Source organism: Xenopus tropicalis, chromosome 6 (genome assembly GCF_000004195.4).
Source record: "Xenopus tropicalis strain Nigerian chromosome 6, UCB_Xtro_10.0, whole genome shotgun sequence".
NCBI lineage: Eukaryota > Metazoa > Chordata > Amphibia > Anura > Pipidae > Xenopus > Xenopus tropicalis.
Window position 1 is genome coordinate 104,909,044 of NC_030682.2, and position 26,544 is coordinate 104,935,587.

General features: G+C 39.0%; 1 protein-coding gene across 1 annotated transcript; it reads left to right on the forward strand.

Moving 5' to 3' along the window:
• On the forward strand, positions 1-26,544 carry acss2.2 (acyl-CoA synthetase short-chain family member 2, gene 2). The gene is made up of 18 exons (XM_002937472.5): positions 1-397; positions 1,164-1,359; positions 5,636-5,727; positions 8,887-8,990; positions 9,757-9,829; positions 9,929-10,004; positions 10,708-10,786; positions 11,125-11,262; positions 14,524-14,694; positions 14,979-15,112; positions 15,474-15,606; positions 16,026-16,082; positions 17,234-17,314; positions 18,048-18,156; positions 18,639-18,707; positions 20,671-20,847; positions 22,204-22,278; positions 23,963-26,544. The coding sequence occupies exons 1-18, from the start codon at positions 250-252 to the stop codon at positions 24,088-24,090; spliced, it is 2,040 nt and encodes a 679-aa protein (XP_002937518.2). The 5' UTR covers positions 1-249; the 3' UTR covers positions 24,091-26,544.

Genomic DNA, 26,544 nt, shown 5'->3' on the forward strand with positions numbered 1-26,544 from the left:
GGGAGTGAGTAGCGGGCTGACATTCGCTAATAGACTTTGCCAGGCCGAGATAGGAGAGAAGTGCTGGTAAGGAGGCGGCAGGGAGGAGATTAGTCAGTCAAAGCTGCTGTCATTTTTATATTTATCCGCACGCACTCAGGCAGCCCGCTTCCTTTCTTATTAACTTCCATTAACCTTATAGGTTAGTCCGTGTTCTTTCCTTCCGGTTAGAAGCTAAAGTTGATTTGCGGATCGGTGCTTAATGCCAGTATGCCAAGCCAGGTGAGAGGCAGAGAAGATGGGACCTGTGCAGAAGATGCCACCTACAATCCTCCAGCGCTTCTTCAGCGTCATGCCCATGTCCCAGACTTCAGCACATACACAGAGATGTACAAGCGGTCAGTGCACAACCCACAAGGTACAGATTTCTGCTCCATAAATGATATGGGTGTTTGTATCTGGCCCACACTCCAAGCTGGGTATTGTACTACCATGTGGTGGCAATGGGAATCAGGTACTACAAGGTTCCAACAGCAGTACAGCCATCCTAGTCTTCCCTCTGATCCATCAATTATAAGACAAACACACAAATAAGAAAAATGTCTGATTTGGCCCTTTTACATATTGATCAACTAAGTTATATGGAATTATTTACAAAGAGAGACATGGGAGCATTGAAACTGCTATTTAGCACTGTCCCAAAGTTATGAAGGTTGCCCTTTGGCTTCTCTGAAATGCCCCCACATTGTGAAATGCCCTTAAACTGGTACAATCATTGTGCAAGTGCGCAGGCCATAGGGGCGCTGAGGCAGGTGCCAAGCAAAGTTCTCGGTTGTGCCTTGGGAGTATGCCAAGTCCAGATGTCCAGAAACTAAATGACCCTACCCATGCCCTTCCTCTATGGCTGATCACAATTGCTCTAACACAGCTGTGACATGCATATAAATATATTGAATTGTCGGTAATAAAGGGGGGGAATAAACACAATTTTATTCATATTTAAGGGTTCTGGCATGGCTGGCATTTAAGGGGTGGCAAAACCCTCAGTCTCTGAGCCCTCCTGCTCTGGTTTAAGTGTAAAAGGGAATGCGGGCAATTGTAGCTGTTGAAATACATGGGTATTGGTGGTTTGAGTGTATTCTGTACTTTTATTATTACTCTGACTTCTTCTTCCTTTGCCTCAGAGTTTTGGTTGGAAGTTGCCTCTGAATTCTACTGGAAAAAAACTCCTTCTGGAAAAGTTCTGGATTATAATTTCGATATAAACAAAGGCAAGATTTTTGTGGAGTTTATGAAAGGGGCAAAAACCAATGTCTGTTACAATATCCTGGACAGGAATGTTATGGAGAAAAACCTGGGAGACAAGACAGCGTTTTTCTGGTAACGTAATGCATTCATTCCTTGTCAACCTGACACTCACTCTGACCTATATATTTACCTGCTGCACACGATGAACCAGCCTGGGCTGTCCTTAAACTAGTCTGTGAACCTATACCTCTGCTCTGTGGGGATTAATGTCTTAGATATTAGGATTTTAGCTTCCTTCCTCTGTGAGGTGTCAGTGTGTCAGACTACTGCTCAGTTGTGCTACATTAATAACCAACAGTAGACTAAGGCACAAATCCTGAGCCATGAATCTGACACCCATCTACTGCCCAGCCCTTAAAGACTGCAAATATACTTTTTCAGTAAGATTTTCTAGGAAAATACTCATTATTAATATACAGGCTTTAGCAACATAATCTTATAACCACTTTCCCTGGAGGACTGTTGGAGGAGAAGGTTCAGTAGGCTGGACCATACTTCCCTCACCTTTCCAAAAACTCAAGATCATCCTGTGCAATTACCTGGCATTCTTGGGCCATCAGGGTATATATTCTTCGCAGTGTAGTCTGGGTCTGCCCTGGGGTCTCCTTTAAGTAGTATATGCCTGAACCAACTCCAGTAGAAGTCGTTGAGGCATTCTCAAAATGTGCCCAAACCACCTCATTTGGCTTCTGTCAGTTTGAAGGAGATGCAGCACTACTCAGAGGAACTCTCTGTTAATATGTCAACCATTAATGTGTCTCAAATAATAGTACAGGTATGGGATCTACTACCCAGAAAACTTGGGACCTGAGGATTTCGATATAATTTTTTTTCCTTAGGGATCCCATACTGTACTGTATATATTGAGCCCTGTTTCAGTCTATTACACTATTACATGTAGCATTTTTCTAAACTCATGGACCAGAGTTCACAGAATTGATGTCTCTGGAACGCTTAGTCAATCCAGGGGTCATAAAAATCCGTTTGAGTGTGGCCCCTGCACCTTAGTCCCGTTGCCCTGTGTCTGGCACTCGCATGCTCATCTGTACAGCCATATTTTTTTTTATAATAGTCTTTCTTTCATATCTTAAAAATAAGGTAATAAAGTGCTTTAACAATAATTGCCCAATTAACTGTCACTTTTGGCCTTTTTTCTTTTACCGTTGTATGTTTTTATATACAGGTATAGGACCTGTTATCCAGAATGCTTGGGACCAAGGGTATTCCGGATAAGGGGTCTTTCTGTAATTCAATAAATCAATAAAACATTAATTAAACCCAATAGGATTAATTCTATCTTATTTGGGATCAATTACAAGGTACTGTCTATTACTACAAAGAAATCAGTTTTAAAATTCTGTATTATTTGATGAAAATGGAGTCTATGGGAGATGGGCTTTCCGTAATTCGGAGCTTTCTGGATAATGGGTTTCCGGATAAGGGATCCGATACCTGTTGATTGAATAACAGGAATATATTTCCTGCAATCAATGGGGGAAAGTGTCAGAACCAAAAAGACTGAGAAAAGAAACAATGGTGACAGCTGCTGTATTACTGAGTATGAAACCTGCATAAACAGAAGCAAGCAGTCTTGCAGTGTGACATTCTTTTTAGCCATCCATAAGATTGTAACAAGATCAACCTTCTTCCTACTAAACCCTTTAATCCAGGCATAGGCAACCTGTGATATACCAGCTGTTATATATACATGTACAACCTGCAGTATATGGGGCCTTCTGTCTTTGCTTTACACTTACCTGCATACTATCGCCTCTACACCTAAACTTTTACTGTAAAATAAATGTCACTAAAGACTTCTATATGCAATAACGCTTGCACCATCTGGTTAACAGAGTTAGAGGATATTTAAAGAGATATTGACACCAGAAATGAAACCTTTTTTATTTCTATTATAACATTTTTGTTCCATGATCTTTGTAATTTTTCCTGAAAAGTATTTGCCCCATGCTTATACATGACCAATCACATCCCCTAAGTTCCTCTGTGAGGGGGCTTCCATAGTAGTTCATTAGCATTAGACGCTATAACTGAGAGGTTGAGAAGGGACAAGGGAAGTTCAAGTAACAATTACTTACAAAAGCAGCCCTATCAGCGAAAAATCATCATGACCTATAGATAAGTTTGAATGTACATTTATAAGTTAAGGGTAGTTTTTTTGTGTCAGTATCACTCTAAATGTGTATGATCGATTTGTTTTTCAGATGATAGCATTTTTTTATAGTACCCTTATAATGCCCATAAATCATACTCTTGCATACACTTTTATTACTGTCTGTAGGTGTTCTTGTGTTGCATTATAAGGAGAGAACGAATTAAAAAGCAGAGACGTTAGGTAATGGGATGTAGTAAAATATAGGAAGGGTCTTATTAATAGGATTATAGATTATTATAGTGCAGTTGTTCAAGGCAAAAGGAAATGGCAACACTAGTTCCTTAAAGGAGAAGGAAAGGCAAAGTCACTTGGGGGTGCCAAAATGTTAGGCACCCCCAAGTGACTTTAATCGCCTACCTCGTACCCCGGGCTGGTGCCCCTGTTAGGAGAAAACAGCACCAGCCCGGGGTGGAGCGCAGCGCTTCCTCCTTCCTTTCTGAAAATGCCAGCGGTCGGCGTATGCGCAGTAGAGTTAAAAGCCGACTTTTCTGTTAAAAGTTCGGCTTTTCACTCTGCTGCGCATGCGCGCGCAGGTAACCCGGAAGGAGGAAGCGATCCCTGTTACCTTGGGCTGGTGCGGTTTTCTCCGTACAGGGGCATCAGCAGTACAAGGTAAGCGATTAAAATCACTTGGGGGTGCCTAATATTTTGGCACCCCCAAGTGACTTTACCTTTCTTTCTCCTTTAAAGATTAATTGATTAAAGGAAGTATGGGGGAGAGGTAGGTTTTGCATGGATTTAAAAAATAAATTGCTTATAATTCACTTTGCTATTATACATAATGATTGTTTGAGCATCAGTGACATATTCAGTGGTTATCTCAGAATTCCAGTCTATGGCTGCCCCCAGTCACTGGGAAGTGAACGGCTTATAGAGTTGCACAATGTCTGTGTCTTAGCATAAAGGAAAGCTATCTCACCTCTCTGTCAGTCCCCATTATTGACTGTAATGCTGGTTTTGAAAGACATTCAGTGACATCATTTCTTCCTTATTGCAGCTGCTCTCAGCATGATGATATAGTTTAAAGATCATGATTTATCATAAAGAGATATCCATTTGCACATGTGTAGTGTCATTAGCTCATCAATAACTGCATGGCCCACAGGTCTACATTCTGATGCAGGTCAACTCTCACTGACTAGTGCAGTCTGATTGGCCCTCGGCATGTGGTGGGGGACATATGACTGGTTGGTCAATTATACAAAAAAAAAGCAGTATACATATTGATTGATATAATTCCCTTTTGTAAAATATAAGGATATTATAAGTCACTAATTAATTCCATGACCCTATAAAGGCACGGGGCCACAGGCCGGGTGCTTTTATACAGGTAATGAAACTCTGAGTTGACTATTGAATATTCTCATAAACAGGGGTTGTATTATTAATCATACAAGTTGCAGTGGGCATTGTGCCAGAAATGACATCACTAAACACTGATTATAAGGGTATAATTTACAAGAAATCATGGGTCTATTTTTTATATATATATATATATATATTGTGTACTCATAGGCATATGTGATCAATGCCATTTCTAAGGCTTCCTTCCACTGGACTTATCTCTCATTATCCAAGTAGCAAAAAGGGAAGGGCTCATATCTAATGATTATAGAGCATTCTTTATTGCTCCACAAGGAAGATAAAGTCGGATGGTCTGGCTTATTTTAAAAATAGCTTCCTGTTACATGTCCTGTGTCTCACTAATGCCTTAACTGATTTTAGAATGTTTCTAACTGTGAAATCAAATATTTGTGTATGCTGAGACTCAAGCAGCCATGTTTATTAGCAACGTAATCTTCTGTTATTATGGACCTTAGCATGTTGTACACTTAAATGTTAGTCAAGTGCATCCTGGCCACGTCACAAAGGTGCAGCAAGCCCTGTTTACATTGTATTTCAGGGACCTGTACTTAATGCTTATAAAAGGAAAATTTCAATCATTGGTTATCTCCCCTAAGGTGTTTTTTAACAACTTCTCTAAGTAGAGATATTAAAGAATTCTGTTCCCAAACTGTCAGGTTCACTCCAAACTCCATCACACGTTTTCAGTGGTTTTCAATATTTGACAGCAGCATTTGCCTATCTTTGATTCTCTTCACTTCTTCGCTGGTTCTAACTCCATGTACCAACAATGTAGCCACTTAACATGAATTATTTGCTTTTTATTTGCAGGGAGGGCAATTCCCAAGCTAACTCTTCAGTCATCACATACTGGGAACTACTCAAGCATGTCTGCAAGTTTGCAAATGTTTTAATCAAATTAGGTATGTTCTATATTGTTATACCTTGTACTAAGTACCTGAGATGTGTACGTTTGCTACGGATATGCCCAGTGCGTTTAGTGCTGGGAACCACTAAAGTATATGAGTTCTGTTCAGCTGATGTATGCAAAGTTTTCTCAGTCTCTTTCCAAATATACTATTTATAATCAAACCTCAGGCCACACCCACTCAATTAGGTCATAGGTGTCTCTGTACATAATTGCTTACGTTGCCTGAATACAAAAAGCTCATAAGCAGAACAAATGGAATGCAGTGTTGTGACCTTTAGGTGTTATAGGCATTATATAAGGTGTACGGTATATAAAAGTAGCAGCAGTTAGTGCCACGTATAAGGTTGTAGTACTACAGCGAGCATCCCTGTAACACTTATGTTAATGTACCACATGCAACTTTAATATGTCTCCTTTAATTATTCTTAATTGGCTTCAGTCAGGAATAATAAGACTTTGGCATTCTAGTTGAGACTGATCTGAAACCTCCATTAACCACAGAACGAGGAACTTATGGCAATGCAGGAAAGCAGGCTTCACAATAGACATAGCTCAGGGATATCTGTAGGCTTTCAGCTGCTGTTGGACTGCAGCTCCTGGAACCAACTATCAACCAAGAACTGGGTGCTGTAATTTATTAATACCTGAAGGTCTTTAGTTTAGAGATGCTTACTACATGCTTGCCAACTGTCCCAAATTTGTTGAATAGTCCTGGGCAGTGGAGTACAAAAGAGCCTTTAATGGCTGGTGTTTTGGGTGGATGAAATGTTTTACTGGGTTTGGAAGGTGTTGAAAAGTCACTCATACAGCCAATTAGAGCTTTTCTTCCATTAGTCTTACTACCAGTGACTAATCAGAGGTCATTGCTAATTGGCTGCATGTTACAAATCCTGACAGCAATGCGGTTTTGTCAATTTTCTGTATAATGGTAGTTAAAAATTAACTATGGGTGTGGGAATTGCCTTTCATACACAGTGTTTGACCTAATTCTGCACTGAACTTACTGACAGGTCTGCTTGGGAAGTCTCTTCTAGATACATTTTATGATACCAGTTCCCTTTATTGCAGCACAACATCATTATCAATATATTATGCCCATTCACTCATCAGATATCATAAATATGATATATATATATATTGTGGTACATTCTAGGATCACCTGATGACATAAAAGCAATTGTTAAATAGTTGCTATAAAATCAGATGTTCATATTTAGGTTTTGAAACCTTCATAAATGATTTCTAATTATTATATTTTCTGTCAGTCATTTACTACACACGGGCCATATAGTCAGCCATTTTTACAAGCCAATCAACATTGTAATGTAGGGTCAGCAATTTCAGTGTTGTTCCAGCAGTAATAAAAATCTTCATTTAGAAAAGAAAAAATGTCTGTAATGTCTATTTTTAGATAAAATGACTGCATTTAGCAGAGTATTTACAAATACATGTGAATCAGGGCATGGCAAAGCATAGCTTGGCATAGCCTGTACAGGGACCTGCCCTTAAATGCCCTTTTCCCATTATCTGTGATTATTAGGATGCCATAGACAATACCAAAAGACCCCTATGAGTGGTGGTAATTGTAGGTTAGCATAAAGGCAGTTTCCACTGTTATGTGCAAATGCCAATATTCGGATAAGGAATGGTCTGTGAACACAATGACTGGTGAATGAATCAGAAAGGGTTTCTGCCATCAGAGAACATGATGGATACATTTAGCTGAAAACTATGAAATTGTGAGTAAAGTAGTATAGTTTTGGAAACAAATGCTGTTGGAGTCAGATCCCAGCTACAGACTTGTTTCACACTTACCAGCAGATATAGAGCCAGGCAAGAGGAAAAGCAATTCAAGTAAAGGCCCAGCTTGGCCTCAAAGGTCATGGGCAAAATCATACAGATTAATTTGTTAAGCCCCAGGACAAGTATTGGATTATAAGAAAATACTATGCAGACCCAAGAGGATCACATCAACAGCTCAGTGCTGTCCTAGCTCAACTGGAGTTTCAATCTTACTGATTGATATTGGGGTAGTCGCTGGCCAGATGTTGGTGGGGCAGGCTGTAGGATGTTCGTCCTCATATACAGGCAAATAACCTACTGATTTGTTCAGGAGTGTCCAGATTGGCAGTTACTATTGACCCATGTATTGCCGTCTTAAGTTACACCATTGTACTTGTGTGTCCCTTTGTGTCCCTAATGACAAATGGGCTGTGGGAAATGATCAAGAAGGCTGTGGCCAGACAACCTGAAGATATAATAAGCTTATGCAGCTCTGAAAGGCTTTGATATTTTGCAGCCTTGACAGATGCTAGAGACCATTATTAGCCATTCATCTTTAACTATTTCCATTATACAAATACAAAGACAAAAAATGGCTTGAAGTTAGTTTTCTCTTTCATTGAAACAAAATGCATGCATGCCTATGCAAAGGCGTAATAACAGGGGAATCCGGCCCTCCAACTGCTTGAGGCTGAGAAATTTAGATCTTCCTGGATCTTTTGGGGTTCAGTAATAATAATTACTTCAAGACCCCATTTACTGCACCTTGTCTGTGCATTAAGGCAAGTGCCCACACTTCTCTTTTATCTGGCAACACATGCCAAAAACATATGAGATTTTCAGTCTGTAGTCCTGTATAAAGCCATGAATGGCATCTGACCTGTTTATCTTCCTGTGTACGAAGTTAACACACTGTATTCTACAGAGCTTAGGAATAATTAACATTTCCATAGGGACACATCTAACAAGCAGTTGCGTGCCAGGGAAACTGCACCGGTGTAAAGAGCACAGTGCCAAGAGGTGCAAGTGAGCCATGTACTTACCACCTGCCATAGAGCAGGCAATAGGGACAGGGCCCCATTGTGGCCTGCACCTCCTGTTTCCCTCTGTTTGGTGCACCTAAACGTCACACAAGTTAAGGAATGGGGGAGGGGGTGCCTAGGCAGCATTCCATTCAAGGGGCTAGCCTTAGGTCTCTGCGCTCTGCTGTTTGTGACTTGCACCCTTTAGAAGACACACTGGAAATGGTTCCATCTATTTCCAGTTAACTAAGCCCTGCCTTAGCCGAGTATTAGCAGACAGTGTGCCCTGTTATTGCTCTGCATCATGTGTATTTAAATATTTGATGATTTTTTTTAAATTTTTATAGGGGTAAGGAAAGGGGACAGAGTGGCCATATACTTGCCAATGATTCCAGAGTTGGTATATGCCATGTTGGCATGTGCACGAATTGGAGCTGTTCATTCAATAGTAGTAAGTATATGTGATTCTAGGGCTCTTAACTAAAATGCAAACTGCAGATTTGAGAAGCAAATTGATCTATTTTTTTATCTGTTATGTAGCATTTTCCATTTTTTTGGAATTTGGTATTCCCAAAATAGCACGCGCTACTGCATACAAGATTTTCGCAATTCAGTATCTGTTGTAGTTATTTCTGTGTGTGAAACTCACAAGAAAACAAGAAATCAAATTTGACCAATAAACATTCTACAATATGTAGACATAAGGGTTCATTACCTGCCCTTGCCACAAGTCCAGAAACACTAAGGGGCACAAAAGTGTACTCCGTAGTGCTCATACACATTTGACTTGCAGCAGGGGCAGTGTTTTGCTGTGGATGTAGAGCAGTCATGGTTTTACTGCCTACCATAGGGCAGGTGGTAAGTACATGGCACCCATGAAAAACTGCCTCCACAGGAAGTCCCTAACTTCAAGATGGGGGTTGCCTTTGTGACTCTCCCACTTATCCTTCTCAAATACAGTGCTGACAAAGTGTTGGTCTCTTCACTTACTTTTGGAGAGCAGAGAACTGTGGCAATTCACTTACTTTGCCTTGCACATTGTAACTAAGCCCTATAGGATATTAGTGATGCTGTCTCCTATTATTAGTTGTGTTTTGTTTTTCACTTCAGAAGTCAGAACAGTGTCTGTAAATTCATGCACTTACCTGTGTATCGTAGTACATATCAGCACGTAGAAGTATGTATCATATGCGGAAGCTTAATAGTTTTTATTTAAGTTTGCAGGCTTTTCCTCGGAATCACTGTGCGAAAGGATATTGGACTCACAGTGTGTAGTCCTTGTTACTGCAGGTACCCTTTTCTTACACATTAATGACTGCTGCATGAATAGATGCCATTAGGGATCTACACCTATGTAACATACATTTTCCTTCATGCTATTTTTTGCAGATGGAGTCTTCCGAGGAGAAAAACCAATAAATTTGAAACAAATCGCAGATGAGGCGTTGCAAAAATGCAAAGAAAAGTATGTTTTTGATTTATTTGAAAATATCTGGGCTCCTATTTTTCTGGTACATAACAAGCAGAACTGAGCTCTAAGGCTAATGCCAGGCGAGGCGTAGGGTGGATATTCTCGGCAAGTGGAAAAACACTTGCTGAAAATTCCGCCCTACGCCTCCTACTTGTGCCTGCACCCAAATGAATAGAATATGCTCGGGTGCAGGCACATGTAGCAAAAATACACATAAAAATGCAAGAGCTTGAAAGTCTCGCGTTTTTATGCGTATTTTCGCTACATGTGCCTGCACTCGAGCGTATTCCATTCATTCGAGTGCAGGCATATGTAGGAGGCGTAGGGCGGAATTTTCGTTAAGCGTTTTTCCGCTTGCCAAAAATATCCGCCCTACGCCTCGTCTGGCATTAGCCTAACATCCAACCTAATCACTAAGCTGTGCAGCTGTGTTCAGTCCCTATATGCAAGCAAATTTGACTTGTTTGTTTAATGGTACTGTACCTTAAGTATTGGAGATACAGTAAGTTTAACTCCAGGTCATGTAAATGTTAGGTTGGTAGGAAGTTAGGTTTCCATTACAGTTATACTTTGCTGTATGTTGGTCTGCCTGTTTGTTGATTGGCAGGGAATGATGTAAAGAAGTCAAGGTTTCTGTTAGTGAAAGTCTGTGTAATTAATTGAATTCTAAATACCCTTTTTTATTTATTTTGTTTAGAATGCACCATGTGAAAAATTGTGTTGTGGTGAAGCACCTCAAGGGAAGGCTGAACAATCAAAATGAAGGAAAATTTCAGGTAATTTATTTATAGACTTCTGTTGTCATTTGCAGCACAGCAAATAAGTAGTTTTTGTCTCAGTTCTTCATTTATTCCTTGTGACAGATTTAACTGAGAAGGAAAAATGGAATCACTGTGGGGGGTGCTAAATTATTAGGCACACCCACTGATTCTAGTCGCTATCCTTCTACCCTAGGCTGGCACTGCTGCCTGAGGTACTTTACTTGGGAGTTTCTTCCATGGCACCTTCCAGTAATTTCCATCTACTATAGTCAAAACCTTATGTAATTGACTGGGGCTGCTAGGAACATAGTCCAATAATACTGTTGCATCTCTCATTGTATGTTGTTCTACAGACAGCCTGGAATTCAGATGTTGACAGATGGCTGGACGAGCTGGTGGAAGATGCCAGCGACGAGTGTGAGCCAGAATGGCTGGATGCTGAGGATCCTCTTTTTATCCTGTATACAAGTGGCTCTACTGGGAAGCCAAAGGTAGAAACACAGGGGTGGAATCAAGGAGAAACAGGAGCTAAATTGCACAAGTGTAGTTGCCAATAGCAACCAAGCAGCAATCAGTTTTGAACAGTCTACTAGAAGTAAGAAAATTAAAGAAATACCTGACTATCGGCAACTGCACTTGTTCAGTTTTGCATTAGTTTAGTAAAATGTATGTTTGTAAATGATCCCTACAACCTTTACAGTCAACAGTTTTACTTTATAGGCGTTTGTGCCTAGCTGTGAGCCTGAGTGCTATGGATGGAGCACCTTGTTGCCACACCCTTTTATATAATAATATGATTGGTGCACAATGTGAGCCAGAATAATTCCAACAAGCAAATTCTTTTTTCATCTGTTTTTAGTTTCAAGGTATTAAGAGAAAGCAATGAATATCCTTCTCTTACTGGTAAACAATGTGCTTGTCAGTGTAACCAATGTGGAAAAAGAATGTGGAAAAACATTTATATTTTAGCATGAAGCATGTGAGTTATACAGCTAAATAGTACCACAGTTGCATTTTCTGAACACTGGGCCATCTTAATGGCCCACTGACTATCTCTAAATCTTCTTCGCAACTGCATATGAGTTACATTTAGCTTTTTAGTTTTTCTACAGATGCATTAGTGACAGGAAGCTGATTGGTCAGGGATCTATAAAGTGGGTTAAAGGATCATGGATGTGGGAGGTGGAGCTTAAGTCTGAAAGTATAAAGAAACTGAACTATGTGTAAAAAAAGGTGATGCTTTCAGCCTTGTGGAAATGGCAGGTAATTGTCTAAACGGCATGCAGTTAGGGGTCCTCCAAACAAAATCATAATAAATGGAAATGTAGTTTTAAGCAACTTCTATGTAAATATAAGTCCAAGCTCCAATATATATATGAATTAAACATTTCCGTGGTTTTGAAGTTATGGTCAAAATTATTATCAGTAGGTTTATATTAAAAGTCAGAGCCAGAAAACAGAAAGGCATGAATACTGCTTTCCATTCAAATACACACATATAGTGTGGAAACAACTTTAAAACCATTTTCAATAAATGCAAATTGGAAAGTTGCTTAGAAATACATTTTCTTTCATTATGCAAAATCTGTTTTTGGGAAGAGATCCCCATTAAAAATAGTCTGTAATTATTTTGGGGCAGATTTATCAAAATGTGAGATAAGAGTTTAAGACATAAAAACTAATTTTATGTTTATTCCTATGGGATTTATAGCAGTGTTTTTATCATATGGTGAATTCCATAGGAATGAATAGAAAGTGAGTTTTTAGGTCTTAAATTTCATTTTAATACATCTGCCCCATAGTGCATTAAGCAACAATATATATTGGTGTAGTGCAACATAGTGGATTCAATGTATGCTGCTTTTAACACGTGGCAGCATTTCCAAGAAGCAGTTCACAAACACAGCTGTAAAAGCCATGCAGGAAGTCAAGCAAAAAAATTCTGCCACCTCGATTCTCTCCACGTAGCATGTGGGAATGTTGTTAAACATGTCCCTGAATATTTGTTTTGTCATATACATTGTTGTCGGCGCTCCCTGCTCAATGATTCAGCAAACAGCGACACAGAAATACTTCCAGCATGGCTTTAAAGGGACAGAAATACCAGAAACTGAAGATATTTTATTAACATTTAAAGGTCATATCTGTTTGTTCAGCACTTGCAAATAAAATGTTGCTTAGCAGCCACAGACTTGCTTTATATGAGAAAGGCTTTCATTTGTTAAGTCTTTAGAGACTTGGGCTTCTTTTAATCTCCACTTATATACAGCAGGTTGCACTGAAACAACATCTTACTTAGGATGGAGCCTTTAATTATTTGTAATTCAGAAAAGATAGAGTGGGAATTGCTGAAACACTAACCTGTATCAAATATAAAAGTATAATTTTTGGCCAGTGCCACGCGAGGCATGAAAATGCTCGTTGCGTGGTGTGTGCCAGCACTTGGGCTGACCCAATGGCTTCAGGTGCAGGCACAACCAATTCATTTTTTGACCACAGGGGTGGATTCTTGGCCCCCATCTATCCGCAGGCCCCGTGTGGCATCAGCCCAAAAGTTACCTGATACAGCCACTCATATTACAGATTTCTATTTTATCTTATTTCTATTACTGATGTAGGATTACAGCACTGGCCAGAGAGCCAACATAAGGTGGCCATACACGGGCAGATTTAAGCTGCGGATTCCAGTCCTTTAGACTGATTTGGGTGCTTATCTGTCCCTGTAGGGGGACCCCCCGACGACTCGGGCAGGGTTGACTTTTTATTTGGAACAGGGTCTCATTGATGCAGTCCTCGCTGTGACCGCTCCATCATTGTAATTCAATCGTTTGGCCCTAGGGCCTAGATTGAATAATCCTGATATCGCTCACCTTATTGGCGAAAGATCCACTTGTTTGGCGATCTTGTCAAGCGAAGTTATAATGTATGACCAACCTTTATATGGCAGTATGCCTGAGGGGGAAGTTATTGGGGAACTTGATTACAAATAACTCTATTTTCTATTGTATGTGAATGGGATAATACATATGGAGCAATTGACCATTGCTCTTAATGACACATGGAGCAGCCTTTGTTTGGATATCACACATTAAAGCATTCATTTTCATGGAGAAATGTGTACTTACAATCTATTTAAATGGAGTTACATAGTGTCAAGCCAAGTGTCTAGATAACATTTGCTCCATTAAAACTTGAGAAAGGTGGCAAAATAAAGGGCTACAACATGTGAATATATGGACAAGATTAGGATTATGGGATTTATAATACATTTTTAAATTGTTTTATTTTTGGCTATACACTGTCCTTCGGACATGATCAGGGTCACAGGACTGACAAGTTATCTTAGCATCGTAATAGAGTTTGACTTGATTATTCTTTCTCTCTCTGTAGTTCTTGGCAATGAAGCATGGCCTGCTTACATCCTAAACTGACATTTATTGTAACTTGCACTTAGCTTTGCCTTTCGTGGAAACTAAGAGAAATAGGCACTTTCATCTACAGTTATTAGTGACCAATGATGTCTTCCCATGTCATTGTACTGTTGTATAATTGTTTGTTGGGAACATTTAGCTAGCAAAACAGTATTCTTATTAGATACAGAAAATGCTATACTATGGGTATTCCTTCTCAGAGTCACTGAGTTCCCATAGTGGGCAGTGAGATTTACTAATACTTTTTGTGTCAGACTAAGTATAATGGAATATCCATTTTAAATAATTTGTTCTCACTCTCCTGCTCTCTTCTGCTTAAAGGGAGTGGTGCATACAGTTGCAGGCTACCTTCTGTACACGGCTTTAACATTCAAATATGTGTTTGACTACCATGAGGATGATGTGTACTGGAGCACAGCTGACATTGGATGGATTACAGGCCACTCATATATTGTATATGGACCTTTGGCCAATGGAGCTACAAGTGTGATGGTACGTTCCATTTCTTCATTATAATATGTGCATACATGAGATTTAAAATCAAATTGAAAGATGCAACTACTGCAGGCAACTACAGTAGTTGCATCTTTCAATTCGATTTTAAAACTAACTGCAATAGATTAGGTATATTACTCGTCCCATGAGAGAGAAAATGAGGGAAATTATTAATATGGGTGTATTGGAGGTGGGGAGAGCAGGGGACCACAGGGGCCTCTCTGTTTTTGTTAAATGATAAGGACGATGTTAGAAACTAATATATATTCTGAATGTTAAAGTTTGAAGGCATTCCTACCTATCCACATGTCGGGAGATTTTGGGAAATCGTTGAAAAGTACAAAGTTACCCAGTTTTACACAGCGCCGACTGCGATTCGATTGCTAATGAAATACGGAAATGAAGCTGTTCAAAAGTGAGTACTGCGAGAGCTGCCCATACATGTACTAGTAACATTGTATGGAACCAAATAGGCCCAGCAATTTGTAGGCTGGACAGGTTTGGAAATGAATCTGCATATGCACCATGTCAGTCTGTACTTGGTGCCACAGCCGATGAGAAAGTGAATTCCTTCCTACTGAACTGATTGTTGGCCCAAACAAATAGAACAATGAAAAGGCAGTCATGACCCTTTTGTAATTTCTGTAGTGTTATTAGTCTACCTTCCTGTTTCATGTAATGTGTTATTGCTGTTATAGGATACCTGCTGTATTTAGCTCTTTAGTGTATTACAGTGCAGCACATACATTTATATATTTATGTTTTATGTTTTCCAGGTTTGACCTAAATTCTTTGAAAATTCTGGGTACTGTAGGAGAACCCATAAATTCTGAAGCTTGGCTGTGGTTTTACAATGTTATTGGCAATCAGCGATGTCCGATTGTTGACACTTTTTGGCAAACTGAGACAGTAAGTATCTCTTAGACCACTCCAATAAAAATTGTGCAAAGTTATGTGTCTTATTGTCTAGTTTACATAGTAAGTATCCCTATCAACTTTTGGGCACAACTCAAGTGTATAGAGCTATAAAAGAGAGTTTTTTGTTTGCTTTTTCATTATTGTGTAAAGAAGCATTCAGAAACCCATACTCCATATCAATATTCCCCTCTACAATCATTCCCTTTATTTCTGATCCTCTCTTTAGGCGATCATATTAACAGCCAATCATATAATCCCAACACTGTTGGCAACAATTTCAGTATTTCCTGCCCATAAATTCTCAGAAACATACTGTTTACTTCTTTGCATGGGTCATTTTGGGGATTTTACATCTGGATATGATTTAGATTTATTAAAGTTAAACATGCCTCTTTGTTTTCTTTCTTAAGGGTGGCCATGTGGTAACCCCCTTGCCTGCCGCTACGCCTCTGAAACCTGGATCAGCTGTAAGTGTTGCTGCTGGTTGTAGAATAAAGCAAAAAACATGTTTATTCAGTACCTTTTCTCTGAGGCCTGATAAGGATATCAGCTACGCATTTGTGCTGTGGGTAGTTTAAAGGGCAAGTAACAACAAACTGAAAATTTTTAATTTATCTATATATATAAAAGTTATTGCTATCCTGTACATATGAAAGTTATTTTTTGATGCAGAAGGCATGTATATGTTTTACTGTTGTCTGATCAAATCCTCAACCTCTCTATTGTAGTCTCTGTAAGCAATACCACTTTTTAAAGTAAATATTAGCTATAATTGCATTTATTTTATTTTCATTTCTTGTTGTTACTGGTGCTTTAAAAAGGATGTTTAGCACATATGCAGGTATATAAATATAGCTGTAAGTCATGACCAGGGTCCACTGATGACCCTGTAAAATGCTTGCTATATCTCTATGGCAAACCTGCAGTATTGGGGGTGTTCTTTGCAGAATACCATTGTACTTATTCCAGTAAAAAATATACTTTAGGACTTATTATAACAAATAGGTAACCCCTTTTTGTGTTCACTCTATTTGTTATAAAGTGGGGAAATGCAACTCACTGCCCCTTTAATTGCTGATCATATACAACAGTTTGTACTAACAGACAAACTTCAGCTATTGGCAGGTTTCTAAGAGTTGCAGTTGTGCAGTGTCATTACACAGCAATTTACACTGTTAGAACCAATATATATATATAAATATGTATATATATAGACAGCAACACATAATTTAAATAAATAAATAAATAAATATAACAGTTCTTGCAGTGTCTGCACTCTAATGCAAAAATGTTTTTTATCTTGTGGGGTGCACAGCCAAATTTGATTATTTAACAGTAAATATTTCATGACCGGCACACCCTGTAAAATTACCAGGAGCTTGTGGCCGGCCCGCAGTCAGGATAAGAACTAAAGGCTAAGCCAGTAATACCTTCACAGAAGGTCCTTAATATTTAATTAGTCAATGTGAATAACAAATTAATATCAGTGTTTAGTGGCCTGTTAACATTATTTGAAAACCAAATCCCTGATCATGATACACTGTGCGTTATGTTGTTTATTTGTTGCTTTCCAGTGCCCTCACTTTTCTGACCATGGGTTCCATTTCTGCTTTTACAGACCTTTCCATTTTTTGGAGTTGTCCCTGCTGTTCTGAATGAACATGGAAAGGAGTTAGAAGGTGAAGCTGAGGGCTACTTGGTAAGCAGACAGCAACAAACGATCTATGGTAGCACACAGGCAAATGCCACACCATGCTGTTTTTTCCTCTGCACAAAAATGCAGGCATATAAACAGCCTAGTATGGCACTAGCCTTAGACTAAACTCTTTTGTAAATTCTTACACAATAAGGCTACTGCCAGAAGGGGCTGAATTTTAGCCTGTGTATTTAGCTTGTATATCAGCCAATCTGCTGGTGTCTGCTCCCTCCTCTGTCTGCACTCACAGGAACTGCGTCAGTTTGGGTGCAGAAACACAGAGTGGATTTTGGTGAAGTATGCATTCTGAAATCCACTCTGTGTTTGCACCCAGGGCAATACCCAGGGAGCTGAGGCCAGCAGACCTGATGATTCTGAGAATTGGCCCCATACTGAAGTGCCATTCAGGCATGAAACGTGCAAGGCAATATACTGTATAATTGTATGAAATTGTATGTAGGAAGTTGATATATTCTACCAATATATAGTAAATACCTTACCCTATGGAAACATAGCTAAAGTCCAGATAAAAATACATATAGTAAATAACCTTATAGTAATTCTTAACAAGACTTGACAACTAATGGATTGATGCAGTGGCTCATTGTGAATCTAGTTTTATGATGAGGTTATGTATGATTAAACCTTTAAATACACAGACTTAACGAGAACTAGGATTTGCATTTTGAGTGTTTCGCATATTAATCTGGGAAAAAAATTGCAATTTGTGATGCAGGTATTCAAGCAGCCATGGCCATCAATAATGAGAACTCTGTATGGAAACCATGAACGCTATGAAAATACCTACTTTAAAAAATTCCCCGGGTATTATGTCGCAGGCGATGGTAAGGAGAACTTTCCCACATAAATGCACTTATGGGTTTGCTTGGTTCTCAAATAATGATGGAAAGGGTTAGGGAATTCAAGCTGGTGAATGAGGAACACATTCCTGTGTTACAGTGTATTATTTGGGCATCTGTATTATAACTTTTTCCATATCAGTGGTTTCTGCTTCCATATAGGCATGGGATCTTTTCTCCAAGTTTTTTAGCACAAAAATACCATGCAGCGATTCCATTGCATGTGGAGGGCAGGTATTTTCAGGTGTTTTGTTGCTGACGCAGGAGAGGAGATTTCCAGTGTTCAGCAAAGCTCCTCTGTCTGTCATTGCCCCTTGGCAACTAAAAGTATGTAAAGGAATTTAAATGCATTTAAAAAAAAAAAAAGCCACAAGGAATAATGATAATACATGCATGCAGTGGCTATGGTTTTTGTGCAATCACATACATGTGCCATTGTACTTCATGCTGGATCCTTTATTTATCAGGTTGCAGAAGGGATAAAGATGGCTACATCTGGATTACAGGAAGGATTGATGACATGCTTAATGTTTCAGGTACAGTAAAATAAACACAGTCTGCTTTATAAACTAAATGGTAACTGGAAAATGCCCACTGTAGGTTCTACTGCTCAGAACTGATCCTCTCGCAGCCTTCCGCAGGTGCCAGTAAATCTACTGCAAACAGAGTTTGTGGGGGTGCGACTCACTCGCTAATGAAGAACACTCATCATCCTCTCTTAAAGGGGTGGTTCACCTTTTCATTGACTTTTAGTATGTAATAGAATGTCGTATATTGGTCTTTATTTTTTTATCTTTTAAAGTTTTTTAATTATTTGCCTTCTTTTTCTGATACTTTCCATTGTTCAAATGGGGCTCACTGACCCCGGCATTGAAATCAGTTACCATTACTTTTTATTACATCTTTCTATTCAGGCCCTCTCCTGATTAAATTCCAGCCTCTCATTCATACTACTGCCTGGTTGCCAGATTAATTTGGACCCTGGCAACCAAAAAGCTGCAGAAATTCCAAACCGAGCTGCTGAACAAAAAGCTAAATAATTCAAAAACCACAAATAAAAACTGAAGATCAGTTGCAAATTGGCTCAGGATATCAGTGGCTACATAATACTAAGAGATAATTTAAAGGTGATCTACCTCTTTAAATAATGTAACGCTTTTATGGCCATAAAATATTGGCTTTTAAATATGTATATGTAAAAAGTATGTTGCTCTATTTGAAGAATTTTCCACTCATCTCTCAACAAAGTTATATGGTACAATGCTACATTTAAGCTTTTCCTTGCCAAAGATGTTGATTCTAGGCTGCAAGCAAGGAAACTGACAGACGGTCTACACCAGGGATTCCCAGCCTTTTTAACCTGTGAGCCACATTCAAATTTAAGAGGTTGGAAAACAATACAACCAATTAAAAAATTCCTGGTGGGTGTCAAATAAGGGCTGTGATTGGCTATTTGGAAGCCCTGTTGTGAACTGGCAGCCTACAGAGGGTTCTGTTTGTCAGTACACCTGACTTTTATGCAACCACAACCTCCAAGCCAGGAATTAAAAAATAAGCACCTCTTGTAAGGCCACTGGGAATAACATTCAAGGGGTTGGAGAGCAACATGTTGCTACTGAGCCACTGGTTAGGGATCACTGTTCTAGAATATACAATTCCAGCTTTAAGACTATGTTATGAGAAAAAGGTGTTTCCTAGCAATGTGCTATACTTCTAGCAGTCGTAAAACTCAAAGCACTGGCAGAGAAAGGGTTAAACAGATCACAATGAATGCGGTCACAGGAGTCCAGGAGAACTTATCTGTTCCCCACATATATTGTTGTTTGTGCTTTTCTCTTACTTTTTCCATATTTCTGATGTTCTACACAACTGCAGAGGAGCATACGAATGAGATATTACTTCACTTCCGCTCTCTTGTTATAGTTAGAGTCCTGTTATGTAATATCTGTCTTTATTATTGCTTCCCTTTTCTTCTCACTTGTTATTCCTTCTTCATTCTGCTACTGTATGTTTTATTTTAATCCAATAAAAGGACTGGGGTTACATGCTACACATTAAAAAGTGGTTTTGCTGTGTTCGGGGAAGATCCCTTTTGTTTCCCACAATGTTATCAATGGGGTGCTTGTAGCTACTGGAATATCCTTAGTCCCTTCAACCCAGGTTAAAAGAATTAAAAGCTCTTACATCATATATTACCCAGTCAAATCAAACACAGTAAATCTTGAATTTGGAGCGCCTCCTGCTGATAACACTCAGAATAGATTTCAACAAGGAAGAGAAAGAAAAAAAAGGATAAATAGGGGAAAAAGTAAAATTAAAAACAAAAGATTAGCATAAAATGGGGATTATACTGTGTATAGTTTTGTGACTAGCCTTGGATTCTGAGTTTAAGATGCTGCACAGAATATTTGAGTGTCTAAATGTATATGAATTTGCATTTTTGCCCCATTATTATTATTAGGGGATAAATATTGAGTTGTACTTGCACTTACCTTGCAGGACACCTGCTAAGTACAGCGGAGGTTGAGGCAGCCTTGACAGAGCACCCAGCAGTGGCAGAGGCTGCTGTTGTGAGCCGCCCACACCAGGTAAAGGGAGAATGCCTCTACTGCTTCATCATTCTAAAAGACGGCATGAAATATACAGAACGGATTGCAGAGGAGGTGAAGAAGCAAGGTAGGCATGAAGGGTAATAGGGTTATTTTTGTGCCATTTTTCTATTTCAGTTGTACATGTATGATTTAGATTGTAAGCGCTACAATTAGGGACCTTCTTCATTCCCTTCTCTCTACAATTATGTGTCATAAAAATATCTTGTATGTTTGTGAGTGATATAAAGTGGATATTGCATATGTTACAAGCTCCTTTTATTTAACCCTGGTTTTAGGGTACACATTTAAAATTCAGAATTACTTTGTAATATATCAAATCTTAACACACACTAAATAATCATCAGGATATTACTCAGTTCTTAGCATTTCCAAGGAGGGGCAGTGAATTAAGGGTACTAATGGCAGCCTTAAATACACCCCAAAATAAAGTATTTGAGAAAAAAATACGTGCATAAAAATAAGGTTTTAGTCACGTATTATATGAAAACCTGAATAGAAAATTATTATTTATTATATTCTTTGTTTAATATTCCCATTAATAACTCTCTTTGTTCTCCTTAACTTCTATAAGGGTGCTGCTTCTGGCCCTGCCTGCAGCTTCACACTTGCAAGCCACATCCTCTTGTATCACCTAGCATTGTCATCCTGTAGGGGCCATGGCCATCTTAAAATTAAATTATACTCACACAGCTACAGCAGCAAGATCACCCTGTGTCTTCTCATACCTATGCTTATAGATACCACTATATTTATTCCCCTACACTAAGCACAGTTTAGCTGGAACACAGTGTAGCTATTCAATAACAGATAACGACTCAAAACTTATTATGGAGTTGTTAAACATGGGATATTATGGGGCAGATAACAGCAATACTAAGGAGCTCACCTTCTGCAGTTAAGGGATCAAAAGCTTACTTGAATTTTGGTGATAAGGGGGTGGATACTTGTATTTCATGACATTGGAAGTGCCATTTACATATGTAGAGCAGTGTTACAATGTGCAATATCCAGACACAAATTTTTATGTTTTTCCCCACAATGCAACTTTTGTCCCAATATACAAACATAATCTGGTCCAATTATGGTGAAATAATGCATTAAAAGAAATGCAATCCTTTGTGCAGTTTGTAAATCAGGTGCAGGTTGCAGCTTAGGTAAGTGCCACACTGGGCTGTTTCTAGGCCTGCATATAAGCACAGACTGACAAACAGTCCATCTGCCCACATCCAGTCTCCTGTGTCTGCTCCCAGAGGCCCTGCTTTGCCTTGATGCAGATATACGGAGCAAATTTTGGCGCAAAAATGCATGCTCATGTGTTTTTGAGTATTTATTTGGAATGCACTTGTATCCAAATAATATCTTCATAGTCAGAAACAAGCTCACAGTAATATGATCTCATTTTCATATTATTTATTTGTAGTACGTGAAAAGATTGGACCTATTGCAACTCCAGATTTCATCCAGAATGCTCCCGGATTGCCTAAAACCCGATCAGGTATATATCATAGAATGAGCTTGTGTATATGTATAGCTTTGTGGGCTTAGTAATCAGTAATGCAGTATTGGCCCATTTGGCCCTTTTTTGAAAAAACAACATATGGCGGATTGCAAAGTTTGGAACAACATCTTTTCAACAAGTTCCCTAAGCATTGGAAGCATCACACTTGTTTGCGTACATATTCATAGCTAAAAGTCAGCTGGGATTATTTATTAAATGGACTTGCAGCAGGCAAATTGTGAGCTCCATGGTATTTTTTTTATTTTAGTGCAGCATCTTGTCCACCAGGCTGAGTGCCAGCAGGGCATCTCTTACATGCCATCAATTTAGGTTCTATATCATTAGTCTTAAAACTAACGTGTGGGTTGTGAGAGAAAAGGGAACCCTGGGCTCAACTGGTGATCAAAGACAGATGTGCCCAGTACTTCACCTGCTGTTAGAAAGCCCACATTTAAATCATCTATAGCTGGGAATTCTTTATGGGCTTTCTTTGTCAGTATACTTTTTCCTCAATAATGTTTTAAACTTAAACCTGCCCTTCATCTGATACACTACAGTAAGGGGCAGATTTGTCAAAATGTGCGATAAGAGCTCACCACAAAAAACTTTGCCCACTTTCTATTCATTCCTATGGGATATTTTGGAAATTATTTATCAGAGGGTGAAAGTTAGGGATTGAGTTCACCATTTTGATGTGTATAGCAGATTTATTAAAATGTGAGATTAGAGCTCACCACAGAAAAACTCCCCCTAAGTGTGTAATAATATAGTCTACTGCATACATAGAACACAGGGGCCGATCCACTAAAGTCCGAAAAAACGAGTCATATTCATAGAATGCGTTATTATCACTTCTTATATTTTGAGAATTAACGATCGATTCACTAAAAGGACACTTGTCAGAATTAAGAAGCGATGCTATTGTTGTTATTTATCTGGCGATGACAAATTTTTAAGCGTTATTTTAAAATCATGCGATATATTTATACTTTATTTCACCGCACTTGATATTAGTGCACGCTATTACCGTTATTAACCGTTACTTTCTGAAAACTACTGTTCTGAAAATTACCATTTCCCTGAAAACTGGAGGAATCATCACTCTAGGAAGATCACATACTTGAAAAAATCCAACTGCAAACTCCATGTTGTCACCACAGACAATCACCAGCTGCAATTTTGTTCAGTAACGCCTACTGCTGGGAGGGGTTAAGTTTCACAGTAATTATCGCCACATTTTATGCTTTTAACGCTTCATATGTGTTTGTGAATTATGTGTTAGTATTATTTCTATTCAATAATTACCTCAATGCGATGGAAATAATGCTTTGCGATAATCAGGATTTTTGCGCATTGCGTATGAGTAATAACGTATCGGTACTTAATTATCAAACACTTTTTAATGCATAAAACTAGGCGTCTTCACAGTGTCTGAAACTGGGCCCCAGTACATAGAAAGCAGTGAGGGAAATAATTAGATTTTATTTTAGTTTATTCCATCTCAGTTGTGCATATTTGCATTTTTGGAAAAACAAATTTGTCAGAGTAAAACCATTTGTCAGAGTGGAAAGCACATAGACACCCAGGCCAGCAGCCCCCTTTCCTTCTCCAGCTTAGTCCACAGCAATTTGCCTGTACACTGCCAGTTACCATAAGAATCTCCTGCTTTCTGTTTTCCCAGGAAAAATCATGAGACGAGTTCTCAGGCAAATTGCTCGAAATGAGAAGGATTTGGGAGACATATCGACTCTCGCAGATCCAAGTATTGTTGAAGTCTTATTCAGTCAAAGATGTGAGGCAGCAGCATGAAGGCCTATTGCAGAACATGGTAGCCTGGACTGGACAACATCATGTACTTCAGGAGCATTTTCCAGATACCTCATATTTAGAACTATTACTTACATAGATCTTCAGACCTCGGTTCAGTGCAGCCAAACTGGGATGCCATTGCTATAACTAGACACGTCACAATGATTGCCCATCTTTTGGCAACCTGAGGATTCTCGGTGCTGATGGGAAGAGAGAGTCTTGAAAGGAAACTTTCCTGCCAATGATTGTCCTGCTATGTTTGTTTCTAAATACGTGACCTTATTGTGACTATACCGCTCATATTGGCTGCTTCTTCTCTTCTCTGCTTTTCATTCATTCTGTCTCTCTTATGGTCTGCAAAGCTTGATTTATTTTCCCAAAATAAGGTTAATGCCACACTGAGATGTCAAGTTGTGGCAACAAAATTCCTGGAGTTGCCCCAGCAATGATCACGTGTGAAGATGGTGGCTTATTACTGCTCATATATCCTGAGCTTGATATACTAACACAGGGTCAAAATTGTATAAGGGCTGTAACTCATAGCAACTAGACATATTCTTTTTATCCTAGCACTTACTGGTTGCTCTGTGTTACTGCACTAGTATAGTTTCACACCTATGGGTGTTATTTATTCCTATATTGTCAGTAAACTAAGCCACACAAGCAGGAAATCCCATGAATGTTGATGTCACTTCCCTAAATTTAATGAAGTGAAATTTGTAAGACAGATATAAAATGACAGAAATGTATGTAAATTACATAGATTAATTTCTGTTTTGTTGCCACAACTTACATATAAAAACTGTTATATCTTCTTGATTATTGCCTTGTTGATTTTTAAAGGTAAGTTGGGAGATGCAGGTTGTATGTACTTTGCTACAGGTTTCTTTCAAAGTGCAATATTATAGTGAGAAGTAACTGCAGCTGCTTTGTAGGAATGGATTAGTGCGGCTGCTGATGGTGAGGGGCAGCGTTGATGCCATCTGAGAAGAGCATTCAGCCCAAGTGTGCATGAAGTCCAATAGCAGCAACCAGTGAGACAATAATGTTACTGAAACCAATGAATTGTGTTAATGTGGGTTTGTTAATTTTTATTAATGTCATTGTAAAAATCAAATACCTCTTGCATAAAATACCACATTGCCCTTTCAGAATAAGCAGAAAAAACGTCCTACAAAAAGTACATATTTTCTTCTGTTGCCTTTGGGGGACTATGAGTGTAGCTTCCATTGCTAGGAAGCAGGACACTAGAAACAAGACTCCTCCAACTGCAACTGTACCTGAGCACAGCCATGACTTGTTTTCTGTTTATTCTGGTGTCCTCAGGGGGCATGAGTTGGGTCTGTAACACGATGAGTGCCGTAGTGCAGGATTAGCCTGGGCACCAGGGGATTGTTGAAAACACTTTTGATACATATTTTGCTTGCTGCCCTTTGTGTGTCCTTATACTGTAAAGACATCAGAAATCCCTTTGCTGTAGGACAAGAATAACAGAATGGCCCTTTGGGGATGATGGGATTTGTAGATCAGCAACTAGATATAAGAAAACTTAAAAAAATACATTTTCTCTTCAGTTTGCGATGAATGGGACAAAATGGCAGAGTGTGTTTGCTGTTCTCAGAGACTGTAGCCTGTGGCCAGATCATTCAGGACATAGACACATCAGGCAGTAGTGCAGATTCAATGCACACATTTTGGCATTTATTCCTTTTTTTTTATTTCTAAAAGGAGGATCTACTCAGGATACGGAGGGTGGAGCTTGCCTTTATGTGTGTGAATGCAAAGCTTTATCTGCTCTCTAACAGCCTCCTGCTGCGCAATATCTTATAGGAATATGCACTGAGCATCACAAATTTCGCACACACTCGCGCCAGATAATGACTCTACAACTGAATGAGATATCTATACAACTATGAGAACAATGCAACGGTGAAAAAATATGCATGTTTACATACTGTTCATATACTTGAGATTGGGACAAATAAGAAAAAGAGTTGGAGAATTAACAGTCAGGCCTATACAGAGATGTCCCTAAATGAGACGCTGATGTTGATTCTCTCTTCTCTTTTGAGTCACTTTGTGGGTAGGCAGTGGGCAGCCATTATGGAGCCATTATCAGAGGCTGTTTGGGATCCCTAGGCCCCCAATTGGCAGCCCAGTAGTAAGACTTTGAGTCAGAAGTGTCCATGTCCATATCCCCTGGCAACCATGGCGGCTTAAGCCATTTCCAAGCCACTGATCCTGCAGGGGCAAACTGTCTGTAACGCACAAGCAGAATAGTGTAAATAATGGAGTAATCAAACCTTTTTATTAATTGTCTTGGTATTTTCTGTAATTGGGAACTACATTTTTATATCATATATGTCCTACTGGAGATTTTTAAGGAACTGAATAATTTGGTTTGTGTAAAAATGTTTCAAATTCTGTTTATTGTTAATAAATTTAATGTAAGCA

Excerpts from the sequence above, each read along its gene's own strand:
- acss2.2 (XM_002937472.5), top strand. The coding sequence starts at position 250 with ATGCCAAGCCAGGTGAGAGGCAGAGAAGATGGGACCTGTGCAGAAGAT. Across the intron at positions 8,991-9,756 it reads GAGCTGTTCATTCAATAGTA|TTTGCAGGCTTTTCCTCGGA; the intron begins GTAAGTATATGT and ends TTTTTATTTAAG. Across the intron at positions 17,315-18,047 it reads GTGAAGCTGAGGGCTACTTG|GTATTCAAGCAGCCATGGCC; the intron begins GTAAGCAGACAG and ends TTTGTGATGCAG.